Source organism: Cottoperca gobio, chromosome 4 (genome assembly GCF_900634415.1).
Source record: "Cottoperca gobio chromosome 4, fCotGob3.1, whole genome shotgun sequence".
Taxonomy (NCBI): Eukaryota; Metazoa; Chordata; class Actinopteri; order Perciformes; family Bovichtidae; genus Cottoperca; species Cottoperca gobio.
The window spans coordinates 16191893-16207087 of NC_041358.1; the positions used below are offsets into that span (position 1 = coordinate 16191893).

Here is a 15195-nt window from a genome sequence, read left to right on the forward strand (position 1 = left end):
AAACAAAAAATATATTCTTTGTGTTTTTAACATCAAAATCCCATCATCTTTTCTTCCTGTGAAACAAATTATTCCTACCAACCAATTTTAATGACATCCATCAATCAATTTGCAACTTTTAGCGACAAGGGAGGCGTGTGTGGAGCAACAGTCCTCTGTAGCTACATATGGTGCTACATTCTTAGCCCGTCCCCTTTTTAGCAGTCCAATCAAATGCAAAGGATTTTATTTAAATCCCTCTTGTTATTGTACGCTGCTCAATATTACGTCTGAGTAAAGAAACTAAAGACTCGAACTTTCGTTTCACTGGGACTTAAATAGTGAAGATTATAGGTCTAATGTGGCTCTTGTGGTTTTTGACAGGGCTGTGTATCTGGTCCGTCACAAGGAGACCCGCCAACGGTTTGCCATGAAAAAGATAAATCGTCAGAACCTCGTCCTGAGGAACCAGATACAGCAGGCTTTTGTGGAGCGAGACATCCTGACTTTTGCCGAGAACCCCTTCGTTGTCTCCATGTTCTGCTCTTTTGAGACACGACGTCACCTCTGCATGGTCATGGAGTATGTGGAAGGTAAAGTAGATAAAGACTGCTATGAATGATTTATGTTTACAATTTAAACATTTGACTCTATCCAATCTAATGTGCTTACACTAAGTGGTAATGGAGAACTAGAAATAAGGAATAATTTGACATAAACACAATGCCCATGGTTTTCTGTTTTTCTGTTTTTCTTAAGGTGGAGATTGTGCCAACCTGCTCAAGAACATGGGCCCACTGCCTGTGGAAATGACACGTTTGTACTTTGCTGAAACAGTCCTGGCCCTGGAGTACCTTCACAACTATGGTATTGTGCATCGGGATCTCAAACCTGACAAGTGAGAACACAAACTTCACTCCTTTTTTAAGCTTTTGCATGGGCCAGCACTTTCTGTACTAATATTGACTTAACTTTTGGAAATGTACTCAGTATGAGTAAGTACTCTTAATGATTCATTAAATTAAACATCATAGACATGATCTGGTCTGTAATTAGACACCTAGAAAGTCCTCCTCCTTACTTTGAACCTGCCCGTGATGATCATTGTTGATTGTTTTGTCTTTTTCAAACAGTTTGTTGATTACATCTATGGGCCACATCAAGCTGACGGACTTCGGCCTGTCTAAAATTGGCCTGATGAACATGACCACCAACCTGTACGAGGGTCACATGGAGAAAGACACGAGAGAGTTTGTAGACAAACAGGTGAGGCTGGGTCCAATGTAAGAAAAACATATTTTTTGCAAGTAAGACAAATTACACTACTGATTATGGAAGCAGCTGTTTCTGGTCCCCAAAACTCACCTGTGTTTTGCTCGTGCAGGTGTGTGGCACTCCGGAGTACATTGCCCCGGAGGTGATCCTCAGACAGGGCTATGGCAAGCCAGTAGACTGGTGGGCGATGGGGGTCATCCTCTATGAATTCCTGGTAGGCTGCGTTCCATTCTTTGGAGACACACCTGAAGAGCTTTTTGGACAAGTTGTCAGTGGTGAGTGCTGAAATGAGATATCAATCATTAACAGAAATAGAGGAGTGTCTTATTTTCTAGTCTTGTCAGAAAAATAGGTCTTTTAGAGGATGCACCTGGCCGGTATTTGTTTGTGATGCTACACCTGAGTTTTTAAAGTTCCAGCGTTGAATACCCAAAGGTAAAAAGGTAGCACATACACAGATCTTAAGGACAAAGTAGACAAATCTGAATTTCACCAATTTATTCTGGCCATGTGAAACAAACATGCTGACGTTTTGGCTTGGTGGCCTTCATCAGAGCATGTCAGCAGCTTGTCAGACAATGTTTGTAAGCATACATTTACAACTTGGTATCATTACAGCTGGTTTTTTTGTCACGTTGATTCCCAAGATATGGAAATAAGAAACTACATTGCAGCAGAGATCACCTTTGAAGTACAAAACTTTAGTTTCAAGCACAGCTGCACCTTCAGAAGCTATCTTATCGTTATGTTACGCTTTTATTTGTCATCATTTATCTAGCTTGTTTATCTGTTTTTTGTTTTGTTTTGCAGATGAAATCATTTGGCCAGAAGGAGATGATGCCTTGCCTTTTGAAGCCCAGGATCTGATCACCCGCTTCCTCAGACAGAGTCCTTTAGACCGACTTGGAACGGGTACTGCTCAGTTTACTGCTGATTAACACGTGAAAAAGTTGCATATTGTTTGATACAGGCTTATACTTAAAGATAAGGGCATTTTCTGTTGATCCTCACATTTTGTAGCAGGAGGGACATTAAAATGGTGACTTTCTCCCAAACATAATTATCTTAATACACTTTATAAAGTACAAATATATAAAACCAGAGTCAAAAGGGATTTATTTTTAAATGTAGGATTCAAGACATTTTAGAGATACTGTAAGTGGGAGATGCAAACATGAATCACCTCTTTGTCAAGAGGAATTCAATTAACTTTAGGCCCTTTTTATAAGTAAGTCACAATGTTATAGAAATGTATCCAGTATTTGATTGGCTGTGAAAACCGTGTGGTTGTAGGCGGAGCCCCGGAGGTCAGACAGCACCCCTTCTTCTTCGGTTTGGATTGGAATGGACTCCTGAGGCAGAAAGCTGAATTCATCCCGCAGCTGGAGGCGGAGGACGACACCAGCTACTTTGACAGTAGGTTACATCCTGACTTCAGGCTTAAAGAGTGGGTTTTCTCCCACATTTAAAACACATTTGACGAAAGTATATTTAAAAAAGAAAGTGTGACAAGTAAAAACAGCTTTTTTGGTGGCTGTTATAAGACCTCTCTTGTAATTTACAAACGTTTAAAATTGTTCCCGTTTTCAGCTCGTTCAGAGCGTTACCATCATTTGGCGTCTGACGAGGATGAGGAAACCAATGATGAAGAGTCTTCCTTGGAAATCAGACAGTTTTCTTCTTGGTCGCATCGCTTCAGCAAGGTAAGGGCTTCCTGTGTTGGAAGACGAGTACAGAATAAACTTACAGCAATATCTCTATGGATATGTGTTCTCATAATGTAAAAACTTATATGTGACTATTGCCAGGCTGTCCCACTATGTTATACTGTTGAGATTACAAAGCCATCTGTTTAGCAGCCATACCCTCGACATTACATCATCTGAATGCTCTTCAATACTCAACCCGACTCTGTTTCACACACTCTCCATATGAACCTTTCAGGTTTACAGCAGCACAGAACATCTGGCAACGCCGTTCAACCTGAGCTTCTCCTCTGACCGCAGCCACAGCGAGGACAAAGAGGACCGCGGGGACATAGGAGGACTCAGTCCCTACCTGAGCTCGGCAGAGGGCAGCGCAGAGCGCAGACATGCCGGACGCATGGCCAGGTAGGCAACGGTGTAATATGTGTCCTACTGAATATCATCAGCTGCTTTTATTCCTGTCGGCTTTATGGAGTGCTTTGTCTCTCTCTGTCTCTCTCTCTCTCTCTCTCTCTCTCTCTCTCTGTCTCTGTCTCTGTCTCTCTCTCTGTCTGTCTCTGTCTCTCTCTCTCTCTCTGTCTGTCTCTCTCTCTCTCTCTCTCTCTGTCTGTCTCTGTCTCTGTCTCTGTCTCTGTCTCTCTCTCTCTCTCTCTCTCTCTCTCTCTCTCTCTCTCTCTCTGTCTCTCTCTCCTCTCTGTCTCTGTCTCTGTCTGTCTCTCTCTCTCTCTCTATCTCTGTCTCTCTCTGTCTCTCTCTCTCTCTCTCTATCTCTGTCTCTCTCTGTCTCTCTCTGTCTCGCTCTCTGTCTCACTCTCTGTCTCGCTCTCTGTCTGTCTGTCTGTCTCTCTCTCTCTCTCTGTCTCGCTCTCTGTCTCGCTCTCTGTCTCTCTCTCTGTCTCTCTCTCTGTCTCTCTCTCTTCTCTCTCTTATATTCTCTCTCTCTATCTTGTCTCTCTTCGTGTCTCTCTCTCTCTGTTCTCTCTTCTCTATCTCTCTGTCTCTGTCTCTCTCTCTCTCTCTCTCTGTCTCTGTCTCTGCTCTCTCTCTTCTGTCTGCTCTCTGTCTCGCTCTCTGTCTCTCTCTCTCTTGTCTCTCTGTCTCGCTCTCTGTCTCTGCTCTCTGTCTCTCTCTCTGTCTCTCTCTGTCTCTCTCTCTGTCTCTCTCTGTCTCTCTCTATCTCTGTCTATCTCTCTCTGTCTCTCTCTCTGTCTCTCTCTCTGTCTCTCTCTGTCTCTCTCTCTGTCTCTCTCTCTGTCTTTCTCTCTGTGTCTCTCTCTCTCTCTTTCTTTTTTTTTTTTTTTTTTTCTTTCTTTTTTTTCTTCATTCATTCATATATATGTAACCTAGGTTACATGTCAAATTAATTAAGCATTGTCTTGCAGTTGTGTAATAGCAGACAGAACACGTGTTTTGTGTTGTGTGATCACTACCAGTTGATTTACCTGTTCAACTGGTCTTTAACTGTTTGCAGCCTTCGCCCTCGGGCCTCCTCCAGCTCCTCCCAGTCTGAGAGGAGCACCAGTCCTCTGGTGATGAGCAGCACCCACAGCCTGGAGACGATGCCCCGCTTCGCCCTCTCCACTGACGATGAAGGTAAATCCAGAGTGACGGAATGTTTTTGACATTTGTGTTCTGTCAGAGATAACAGTGAGCATATTTACACGTTGTTTACCTTTTTTGTTGTTACCTGCAGCTGAGGTGGTTGTGTCAAACCTTCGGAGGATCAGGATTCGCAGTAACAGCACCGGGGCCAAACACTCGTCCCCCAAGGAACCGGCCGGCCCTCGGCGCTTTGGTAACCAACTGGAGACACCGGACAGACAGAGGCTTCCCTGTGGAGGAAATGTTCCCAAGTCGGCCTCGATATCAGCCCTATCTCTCATCATCACTTCAGGTACAGAAGGTTAACATCAACACCTCAAAGAAACAAAAAACCAAACATCCACCCTTTTGGACAGGGAAATGTTCCTAACTATATTAACATTTTATTCATAGCACGACAACTTATCATAAAAAGCCCTGTCTGGGGCAGAAAGCTGTTGATTGTTGTTGAAACGGTCCTGTGTTTGTTTCAGATGACTCGCCCGGCTGCCTTCAGCCCAGTCCCATCTCCCCACGCTCTCTGTCCTCCAACCCTTCATCCCGTGACTCTTCCCCCAGCCGGGACCTGTCGCTCAGCCCCGGCAGCCTGAGGCCTCCCATTGTCATTCACACCTCAGGGAAGAAATACGGCTTCACCCTGCAGGCCATCCGGGTCTACATGGGCGACAGCGATGTCTACACGGTGCATCACATGGTGTCGGTGGGTGTCACCACAAGATACACAAATCTAACTAGTCCTCAGGCGTTTTAAATGTCATGTGTCCGTGTCATGTAATGTTCTTTACTTAGGCCTGTCACAATAAATACCGTATTAACTTATCGTGTGATATACAGACACGGCCTCGATCATTTTTGATATGTAGGAAATCAAATGTTGCAATGTTTTTGTGTGTGTGTGTGTCACATTCTGAATATTCTTAAGAAGTTCATTGATCTTTGATTATTAAGCGTTACTCTGCTGACAGGAAGAGAGAGGTATAAACAAGGTGGTTATGTAATGCTCAAATTAAACTCCTTTCCTTACACTCACTGTGTTGCTGATTTAACAGAGTGTGGAGGAGGGCAATCCGGCTCACCAGGCAGGTCTCCGCACTGGAGACCTCATCACCCACGTGAACGGAGAGTCTGTCCAAGGCCTGGTCCACCCTGAGATGATAGAACTGCTACTGAAGGTACAGCAGGTTCTCACAGCTTGTTGTTCCATTAATGAGCTTTTTTTTGTCCGTAACACACCTTAATAATGTTTTGCTACCTATGAAATGTGCAGAGTGGCAGCACGGTGTCGCTTCAGACCATAGCGCTTGAGAACACGTCGATCAAAGTGGGTCCAGCTCGAAAGACCAAACACAAAGGCAAGATGGCTCGTCGCAGCAAGAAGAGCAAGAGGAGAGATAATTATGACAGGTGAGAATCTGAGATTTGTTTTTCTCTTGTTCCCTGCAGCTCTGCAGTGTTACTCATCAGTTGTTTACTTTGTGAGGTTGGTAACTGGTGGGTGTCGTCAGCAAAACCAACCTGCAATAGTCTCTGTCTCCCTCTAGTGTTGGACACTGTTGAGGGATGTTTAGTAGCAACTTAGTTTTTCTTTGATCTATTGTACTGATAAATATTTTCCCTCAATATTTATGCCAGTGCAGCTTCATGGACTTAATTTCTAGTTTATCTTCTGACCTTTCAGCCCTCCATTGTTTCTCAGATTTGGTGCAAGATTTAACCATTTTTGACCACTTGAGAATTGATTAAAAAATGTTTTTCAAAATGACTACATTAAGACATCAAGACCTTGAGGAACATCATAGAAAATGTAATGCTGTGATTTTTTTTTAATGACCTTTGACAAATGTTTTGGCGATTTGGATGGTGAGCGCTTATTGTCAATACACATCAAGCAATGCATCCTCTAAACACCCCAAGTCTCTGTTTTGTTGTTGGAAAGTTTTTGAGGTTTTGATCTCAACAGGTCATTTTATACAGTGAGGTCAAGTTTCAACAAATGGTCTCACTACAATTAAATGATTACTATGGTAACCAGCATCATCACACATTCATTCAATTGGGCTCATTGGATCCATATCTAATCTATGTAATTCCGAGACCCCAGTATGCAGAAACCATTTTAAGAATAGGTGAAAATAACACATTTGTAATGCTCCAAACTGCACAGGATCATCATAAGTAGTGGGCATGTCTGTAAAGGGGGGGTTCTTCGGTACCCATAGAACCCATTTTCACTCCTGATGAGCATGGCAGGGGTTAGGGGATTCCTTAGGGTTTCTAGTTTCAGATGATCCAAGTATCTTTACTGCAGGTTTAACTTTGAGCCTCTGAAAGACTGTAATATGGTCGGGTTGGGCCGTTGGAATTTTAGAAGGTTTTCCCAAAAACGTACATAAACACATTATTAGTATCTATTTATTTTTTAAATTCAAGATGCATATTAATATTGTGATGAGATTCCTAACTACTCCGAAGGGCCATCAAAACACACAAAATACCTCCGAGCTTGGTGTCAGTGCCACTGTTCAATTCACTGAACTACCCAATATCACACATCTGACTCTTGTTCTTCATCCTCCAGGCGACGAAGCATCTTGAAGAAGCTGTCCAAGCAGAGCACAGTGATACACAGCAGTCGCAGCTTCAACTCAGGTCTCCACCACTCGGTGTCCTCCAGCGAGAGTCTTCCAGGCTCCCCGACACACAGCATCTCCCCCGGGCCCTCCACCCCCTGCCGGAGCCCCGCACCCGACCATCAGGCCTTTGGTGAGCTCAGTGTGTTCGATGAGTGGTTCTCGACTTTAACATCTGAAAGCCAGGGTTCAGTGGGGGCTTTTTTGTTGCATTATGAATCTCAAAACACAACTGGTTGTGCGTAAATATGTTGTTGTTGTTTAAATGTTGAGGTTTCTGCATCTTGTGACGTGCATTGTTTGAAACAGTTTTACCTTTGCTTCGCAGACAATAACTCCCCTCAGAGCACGTCTCCTTGCTCCAGCTCTCCCAGTTCCCCCGCTGCACACATCCGGCCCAGCTCTCTGCACGGCCTGGGCTCCAAACTCGGCACACAGCGCTACACTAAGGCGGGCCGCCGGAAGTCAACTAGCAACATCCCCCCCTCACCCCTGGCCTGCAACTCCTCTTCATCTTCTACCCAGCCTCTTTCTCCACAGCGCTCTCCCTCTCCACTGTCAGGTTTCGCCAAAACCCTTCACAGCTACCACGGCAAAACTCTGTCCCCACCCACGATCGTTAGACACATTGTCCGGCCCCGCAGCGCCGAGCCACCTCGCTCTCCTCTCCTGAAGAGGGTACAGTCAGCTGAGAAGCTGTCTGGTGTGTATCATGCTGATAAGAAGTCGTACACGCCCCGCAGGCACACGCTGGAAGTGCCGTTTTACGGAGAGGGGGACCTGCTCGGTGATTTGGAAGCCGACGGTACTTGTGGAGGCCCCTTCATTGGGGCCGATCTCAGCAGGCTGGGGGGTTACATCGGCAGCCAGAGGCTGAGGGACTCTGGGATGGAACGATCGGAGCAGCTGGTCGTGATGCGAAAGCTCAACCTATCAGAGCGGAGAGACTCCTTTAAGAAACAGGAGGCGGTGCAGGAGGTGAGCTTTGACGAGCCGGAGGAGAAAACCAGCACCGCGGTTACAGTGATAACCACAGCTCCAGGAGCCCAAACACAAAATCAGCAGCTGCAGCAGCAGCAGCACAGGACGGCCTGGACTGTCACTCGACCCCAAACCAGCGTGGAGGTGGAAGTGCCGGAGGTGAGGAGGTTCGCTCTGGTGCCCCAGATCGCCGTGCAGGGCTCAACAGAGAGCGAGCAGGATGAGTGGGAGCCGTGTTCAGATGGAGAGGAAACCAACAACGAGAGACCGGAGCCGCAGGTGGCCGTCACTTCATCTCAGCCACAACAGGCAGGACATCCTCTTGGTGACAACAGCTGCAGCCAGGCAGCAGAAACCCCCCCCACTGGTCCTCATGTTGGACCACCAACAGAGAAGACTCCACAAAAAGGGCATTTGAGAAAGTGACAACACACCACTGCACTCATTGCAACTGCTTTGATCTTTTCTTTCAAGCCTTTCAAACGTTGTAAACTCATTTACAAACTTGTCTGGCTGAGAGAAAGTGGGAGAAGATTTTACTTGAATTTTTTAATTGTTAATATTTGCCTCAAGGCATTGCAGACGTTCTGGTCTTATTTATTACATTTGTAAACTATGATGAGTTGGTAACGGGGGTAAGAGGGAAGTTCTGGTTGAACAGCCAAGGGTCAACATTTTTGTATCCATCAATCGTGGTTTTATGTCTTTTGACTGGATTGCTTTTTGTATAAATGTCTATTTTTTAAATACATTGTCGCAGTTCAGAGTAGTTTGATAACGCTGGGCATAACTGTTGTCGGACCAAAAGGTACTATTTTTCTCTGTCAGTTTAGATCTTAACAGTACAGCCTTGAATAGCATACTGCTATTATATTGATCTCCATAAACCTAAGAATGACCTTTGGTTCACACTGTGAGCGACATGGTTGATGTCATTTTCTGATCAGTTATCGGCAGGAGTATCTATAATATACAACTGCAATACTCATTTTATTTTTTTTGCTGCTTTGTTTTGGTACTACATCCTTCAAAAGCTTCAAAGAAAACTTCAAAGCTACCAAGCACTAATTAGCATGCACGAAAAAGCTGCTCAAGTTCAAAAGTTGCTCAAAACTGGGGAGCTTTGTACAGCTGGAATTCCTCCACTTTGCACTCGTCAGACACAACTATTGTTCATGCAACAATCACATTGGTGTGGAAAGAAGCAATGATGCGGTTGTCTGACCGAAGAGTGAGCCACGTTTCTCTGGCAACTTCATCAAATCTGTAAAAAGATAAAAGTTCTTCCATTGACTTGTTGATCATGTACCTTGCAGTGTGAATATGTGGTCACAGCAACATTTTTCCCGGTCAGTGCAGGGTAATATTGCACACAGAAAGTACAATCTGTTACGAAGACATGATATAGCCGATTCAAAAAAAGGGTGTAATGTGCCACGATATCAGTGCAGTGTCCTCTAAGCCATATCGTTAAAAACAAAAATCATTTATGTTGTTTGGGAATCTTTACTCAACATGAAGATGTTTCTAAGTGTGTGGTTTTCCCACTGGTATTGCAATCTTTATCATAACGTTGAGGATGAAGTCCTGGATGTCGCAGAACATGACACACTCTGCTTTTGTTTCTACTATATATAAACTCAGTGTGATACCGTATCGTAGAGGTATCTCAAATTCAGTTTTGTGTGTTTTCCTGCTCACTATTTGACATCTGTAAACGCAGATTCAGCATGGCTCTACATCCGTCATAACTTGTTCTACTCAAAGCATGCAATTTACAGAAAAAACGTTGAGCAGCCAAATCAAAGTCTATGTCTTCTTCAGAGCCTTGAGGGAAATATCTTTTTGTTTATAACGTTTTAGTATTTATTTTTTTGGTCTTTTCTTACCTATAATAATAGCAAGACATTTTGTACCTGGAAAAGTATTGCATCCTTGTGTATTTTTTGGAGTATCTTTTCCTGAAACCGTAGCTTTCGTCTTCGTTTTTTCACATGAGCATGTAAGAGACACCATGCCTACAAGACCTGTTCCTACTTACTTTACTGTGTAGTGATGTTTACATCGAGAGGAAAAGTGCACTGATGTATTTTGTAAGAGAATGTTGAAGGTAAATTGAAGATGGCAGAGGGAAACTCCTTGCATTGAATCCAAATCCAGGGCTTCTTTGAACAAATGTGTTATGTCTTTGTATCGTACAAATATTGATGTATATTTTGATAACAAGGGTGCGTATAATTCCAGATGTGTTGAAAGACATGATATGCACAATGACAAGTCGAGGCACCAGGATTTTGGGAAGTCTGACTTGAGGGAATGGGCTGTTAGTATTTAATATGTACTTCCCGAGTTTTGAGGTTTATTGTCTAATTTGTAAGTGGTTGTTGCCGGCTTTTTGTACCGACTTTATCCTGAGTCTTCTGTTTCTAAAGCATCAGAACTGTTGAGTTAATTAAGTCCCTCTTCCTCCTTAAATCTCATGACGACGACCTTTTAGAGGGTGCTTTTGTCGTGTCACTGAGCAGCACGGAGAGATTATGTCGCTGAATGGCTCAGTTATTTTTGCAGTCTGTCAGAATTGTTTACAATGAACAAACATGCTATGTACTGTACAAACATTTTATATGCTGTGGCTGTATATGATGAAACTACTCTCTTTGATACCATGAAAGAAAACGACACTCATCGACGTAACATGTCAGGTTTTGTTCTTTTCAAAAATGTTCATAAAGAGTAATTTAGCACCAAGCGGAGAAGCATTTAGTGTTTTTACATGCACTCAATTAACGGGTTCATCTGCTTTTTGAAAATAGCTTTTTTTTTGGAAGGAGAAAACACTGTTTTATTAACTGGCAAAGGGATGAGAGGAATTCTTGTTAACGCAGCTAAACTGCTGAGAAAACTGATTTCTTGGCCATGTTTTATTAAATCTTTTTTTATTTTTTATTATTATTTTAACATATGCATATAGGAGAAAGTAATACTGCAGAGGGATGAATACAAAATATACATAATTGCTCTAGAGGTACGTTTATGTAAAAAAAAAAAAATAGGATACAAGTCAGACAAACTAAAACAGCCAGTGTAACACTATTTGTACACGTTAGACACATTTGGGCAGTAAGAGAAGAACAAGTTATATCACTAACACCCATAAAATATGCAAGTATTACTTCCAAAATGATATGGCTGATGGTTTGGGAGAACCCTTTTTTGCAGTGCATGTAAACCTGATTACTCTAAATAACCCGTGTCCTTACGTGAATGCAGTCAGTGCTTGAAAAAGAACTTCAGCCACTGGAGCTCAGCAAAGACGAGATTTCTCAGCTGGTGTTGAACTTGCTCTTGAAGAACAAACTGGCAGGTCAAACTGTTGTACATGTGCATGTTTTCTCCTGTGGACGCTTCTGTTCAGTGCATGCTGCATGAGGAAAGCACGCACACACACACACACACACACACACACACACACACACACACACACACACACACACACACACACACACACACACACACAATACTCGATTGCATGGTATACCGGCGCTGTCGCCCTGTACTGTGTTTTCTTGTGCAACAAATAAAATTAGTTTTTCTCTTTGACTCATCCTTAGTCTGACTCCACTGGTGTTTTGTGTACTGTATCATTGTTTACCATACAGAAGGAGTTTTTGCTTACACAATAAAACAAGGTAGATGCATACTGACCCCAGGCAGAAGAAATATGAAAAAGGGACAGCCATGCCCACCTGTCCACCCAAGTGTGACAATTGCAAGACTGTTTGTATCTTAGTCTATACATGTTAAACTCCCATCACTTCGCTTAATCAGGTCTCAAAACTGGGGTACAGGGTCAGATTTGCAGTTTCAAAATTAATTTCTTAATGTTGACCAATGGTTTTTTTTGCACTATTTGGACCAACCAAAATAAAAACATCTGACTATTAATATGACTGAATCTGTTAATGATCATGCCACATGCTAAAGATGTGCGGGCACTGTGGTCTAATTTATCAACAATTATCAACAGGGGAGTTTCAGGGGTTAAATTAATTTTAAAACAGAGTACTATTGAAATATAAAATACTAGAGAGAGAGATTTTTGTTTAGTTACAACAATTTTTCTCATACAGTTCTGATTGTAATGTTATAATCTCAGGTAAACTACAGTAAATGCTGTACCAATACATAATTCATTTTATAAATATAATTGAAATGTCAAGACATTAGTTTATCTATAACTAATTGTGTTCATTTATTGATGATTGATTCAGTTACGTCTAACAATTACTTGGTTATTTATACTTTATGTGAGTCTTCTGTGCACCATGGTTGTAATTCGGCGGTTTTCCTTTCATACCGCCAGGTGTCGCTAACGTGCTGAAAGACTATTTGACGTTACAGAAGAAGTCCCGTGTCCTTCACAACAGCAAACATGGCGTCTGCTACCAAACTCATACAGAGGCTCCGAAATTTTTTATCCGGGGTAAGAAACACAAACAAACTTTATATCCAGCACGTACTGTGAAATAAGTATTACTTTATCACCGGGTTGTTTCTCGCAATAATCGTCCCAACAGGAATAATTTAACGGGCAGACATGTCTAATTCTAGCTAGGTTGTAAGAGCTAGCTGGTCGAGCTAAATTAGTTGGATGAGAAGTGAACTTACATGATTATTAGCTAGTATGTTTTGATAGTTTGTTTTTCAATATTTATCAGTAATGATTTTTATTTTTCAGCACGACCTGCAAAGCAAACTGCAGCTGAGATATGGGGAGATTGCAAAGAGGTAAGACGTCGTACACTAGTGTTTACCTGTGAAACTATTAAATCAGCTGGAGGAACCAATCTAAACACCGATGGTGTTATTATTCTACAGCCATTCAACATATACTATAACATAATAATACGATAAAGCACATAAGTTGTCTGTTGCCACTTTCACTTAGCTTCCCCACAGTTCTATTACACACTGGACTAAAGCTGAAGACCGATTTATTGTGAATGAAAACACATGCAACCCAGTTAATAGTGATATTTAAGTGACGTGTTGATGTCAGAGGAGACACTGAGACACCTGCCTCGATGTCCTGGATCTTCATCACCTTAAAATGCATTACAGTTACATTGCGGGTTGTATTTGAATACTTAACTGTGCTGTCGGCACACTACCCTTTGCAATGTGAGGTCATCCCAAGATTTTTTTGGGGGGTCTGCAACTGAATTTAATATATTATTATTACTGTATTATATTACTGCTAAAAAGTTGAGTAGTTACTGTGCCAGTCAATCTAATTAAATGCTTAAACCACTGTGATGGCATCCTATACCTCTTATCTATTATCAATTGTGGACCGCTTTAAGTAGACACTTTGTTTTACTGGAGAGACACGGGTACATTCTGTTTTCAATGCTTTTTCTATAGGACACAGCCACCACCCAAACTGCCAGTCGGCCCGAGCCACAAGTATGCTAGCAACTACTACTTCAGCAGAGATGGACGCAGAGAGTCGGTACCCGCCACGGTCATCATGTCTTCTAAGAAGGCTCTTACCGCTGGCAGGTAAATGACTCAGTCAGTGTATTTTCATGTACAGTAAATATTTGATTATTACAACTGTCATATTGAAAATCTTACTTTAGCTGTATTAAGGTAAAAAGCAGAACAAGCAAACCTGATGAAAAGGGCAGGATCACTCACTCATTTTTAAATAACTGACCTTATTTCTGTTTAAGTCCAGAAAGGTTATATGGTCAAAGAGTGAAAAACAGCATTTTCTTCCATTTAAATAATTTCTTTAATGATTAATCGATTATCAATATAGTTGCTGATTTATATTTCTGACGATCAACTAATAGTTCCAGCTCTACTAATAGGTGAAGGAAAGTGTATTGTATCTATGCTGCAATATGCACCTGCAGCTCCTCATTTAGTTACTGGATCTAAAAACATCAACAATTCTAAAACAAATGTCGACTTAAACCTACTTCTGACCAGCTGCCACTGACTTAATCACTTCCTGTAGTTATTTATGTTAAAAGCCACGGTCAATTCTCTTTGCTGGAATTTAACTGTGAAAAACCAGCACAGGAAGTTGCAGCGACGGCAAACTGATAACAAGAGAAATATTGTTCTGACCTGCAGTAAGCCGACATAATAAAGGCAGTAATGTAAGTAAGATGGGACCCATATAAAAATCTAAATCTAATTATGTCAATGCAGTTATATTCATAGTTACAGTTGGCATAGCTGTAATAAAATATGCGGAGTAAACCAATTTTAATTGCAGCTGTCAAATGCCAAAGATGCCCCAATGCTTAAATGTATTGACCTCGCGTCTTCTAGTTTGAGCAGCAACCTCTTGCTGCTGAAGTGGGAAGTTAACAAAACAACTAGAGGACATCTATTTACTATGGTCTATTTGTAATGTTTAAGTACATGTGATATTTTGCTAACTCTTCTGTTCTCTTCCAGTGAAGTTGCTGAAGCCCCAAAGCTTCCAGTGACCCCGGGTACTGTGTATAAGGAGCCATCACTCTCCACAGACCAGCCGTACCTCTGAGCAGCAGGATTAACTCAACAACAACCCAATTTCTCCATCCACCTCTGCTGTAGAGGCCTGACAACTGCTTGTGTTGGTTGTGTCCTGTACAATAGAAAATGTGAATAAAATGTGTTCTATTTAAGTTTTTTGTGGTTATTGTGGTCATATCATGAACAGAACAAATATGAACTTGATCTTGAATCGTCACTGTGTGAATAGACTTGCCTCAATGTGAAAGATAGTTTGGAAATACTGGGTGAGCGGAATAGCGGACTGAGTAGCCAATGCAGCAGCTGGATCCTCAAAGGGGCTGAGGCCCACAGAGGCTGGAACCTGCTCACAAAGTCCACAAAACGATTTCAAATTCATCACAAGAAAAATTGCCCTTAATTCGCTGACAGAGTGTAGATACTAATGGTAAACTCCAATTACATGAAACAGAAATTGTGGATGTCTTATTCATCATTCTTATCATTTA

At 42.1% G+C, this 15195-nt stretch overlaps 2 protein-coding genes across 5 annotated transcripts in view; both read left to right on the forward strand.

The window, feature by feature from the left end:
• mast3b (microtubule associated serine/threonine kinase 3b) overlaps nt 1-11288 on the forward strand; it is a 34993-nt gene extending 23705 nt beyond the window's left edge. For all 4 annotated transcript variants that reach the window (XM_029429226.1, XM_029429227.1, XM_029429228.1 and 1 more), the window contains 15 exons: nt 364-572; nt 739-877; nt 1113-1245; nt 1364-1529; nt 2065-2166; nt 2548-2670; nt 2845-2957; nt 3199-3365; nt 4432-4553; nt 4654-4854; nt 5036-5262; nt 5612-5734; nt 5830-5966; nt 7141-7325; nt 7521-11288. In XM_029429226.1, coding sequence (XP_029285086.1) covers nt 364-572; nt 739-877; nt 1113-1245; nt 1364-1529; nt 2065-2166; nt 2548-2670; nt 2845-2957; nt 3199-3365; nt 4432-4553; nt 4654-4854; nt 5036-5262; nt 5612-5734; nt 5830-5966; nt 7141-7325; nt 7521-8599 — 3226 coding nt within the window. In that variant the 3' untranslated portion in view covers nt 8600-11288. The remainder of the gene's footprint in view (nt 1-363; nt 573-738; nt 878-1112; nt 1246-1363; nt 1530-2064; nt 2167-2547; nt 2671-2844; nt 2958-3198; nt 3366-4431; nt 4554-4653; nt 4855-5035; nt 5263-5611; nt 5735-5829; nt 5967-7140; nt 7326-7520) is intronic.
• A 1256-nt stretch (nt 11289-12544) lies between these two features.
• On the forward strand, nt 12545-14859 carry ndufa7 (NADH:ubiquinone oxidoreductase subunit A7). Its single transcript, XM_029429935.1, has 4 exons — nt 12545-12656; nt 12912-12961; nt 13598-13735; nt 14648-14859. The coding sequence occupies exons 1-4, from the start codon at nt 12606-12608 to the stop codon at nt 14733-14735; spliced, it is 327 nt and encodes a 108-aa protein (XP_029285795.1). The 5' UTR covers nt 12545-12605; the 3' UTR covers nt 14736-14859.
• The last annotated feature ends 336 nt before the right edge of the window (nt 14860-15195 follow it).

Coding starts and splice junctions, on each gene's coding strand:
- ndufa7 (XM_029429935.1), top strand. CDS start 12,606: ATGGCGTCTGCTACCAAACTCATACAGAGGCTCCGAAATTTTTTATCC. Junction 12,657..12,911: donor TCCGAAATTTTTTATCCGGG/GTAAGAAACACA, acceptor TTTATTTTTCAG/CACGACCTGCAAAGCAAACT. Junction 12,962..13,597: donor TATGGGGAGATTGCAAAGAG/GTAAGACGTCGT, acceptor CTTTTTCTATAG/GACACAGCCACCACCCAAAC.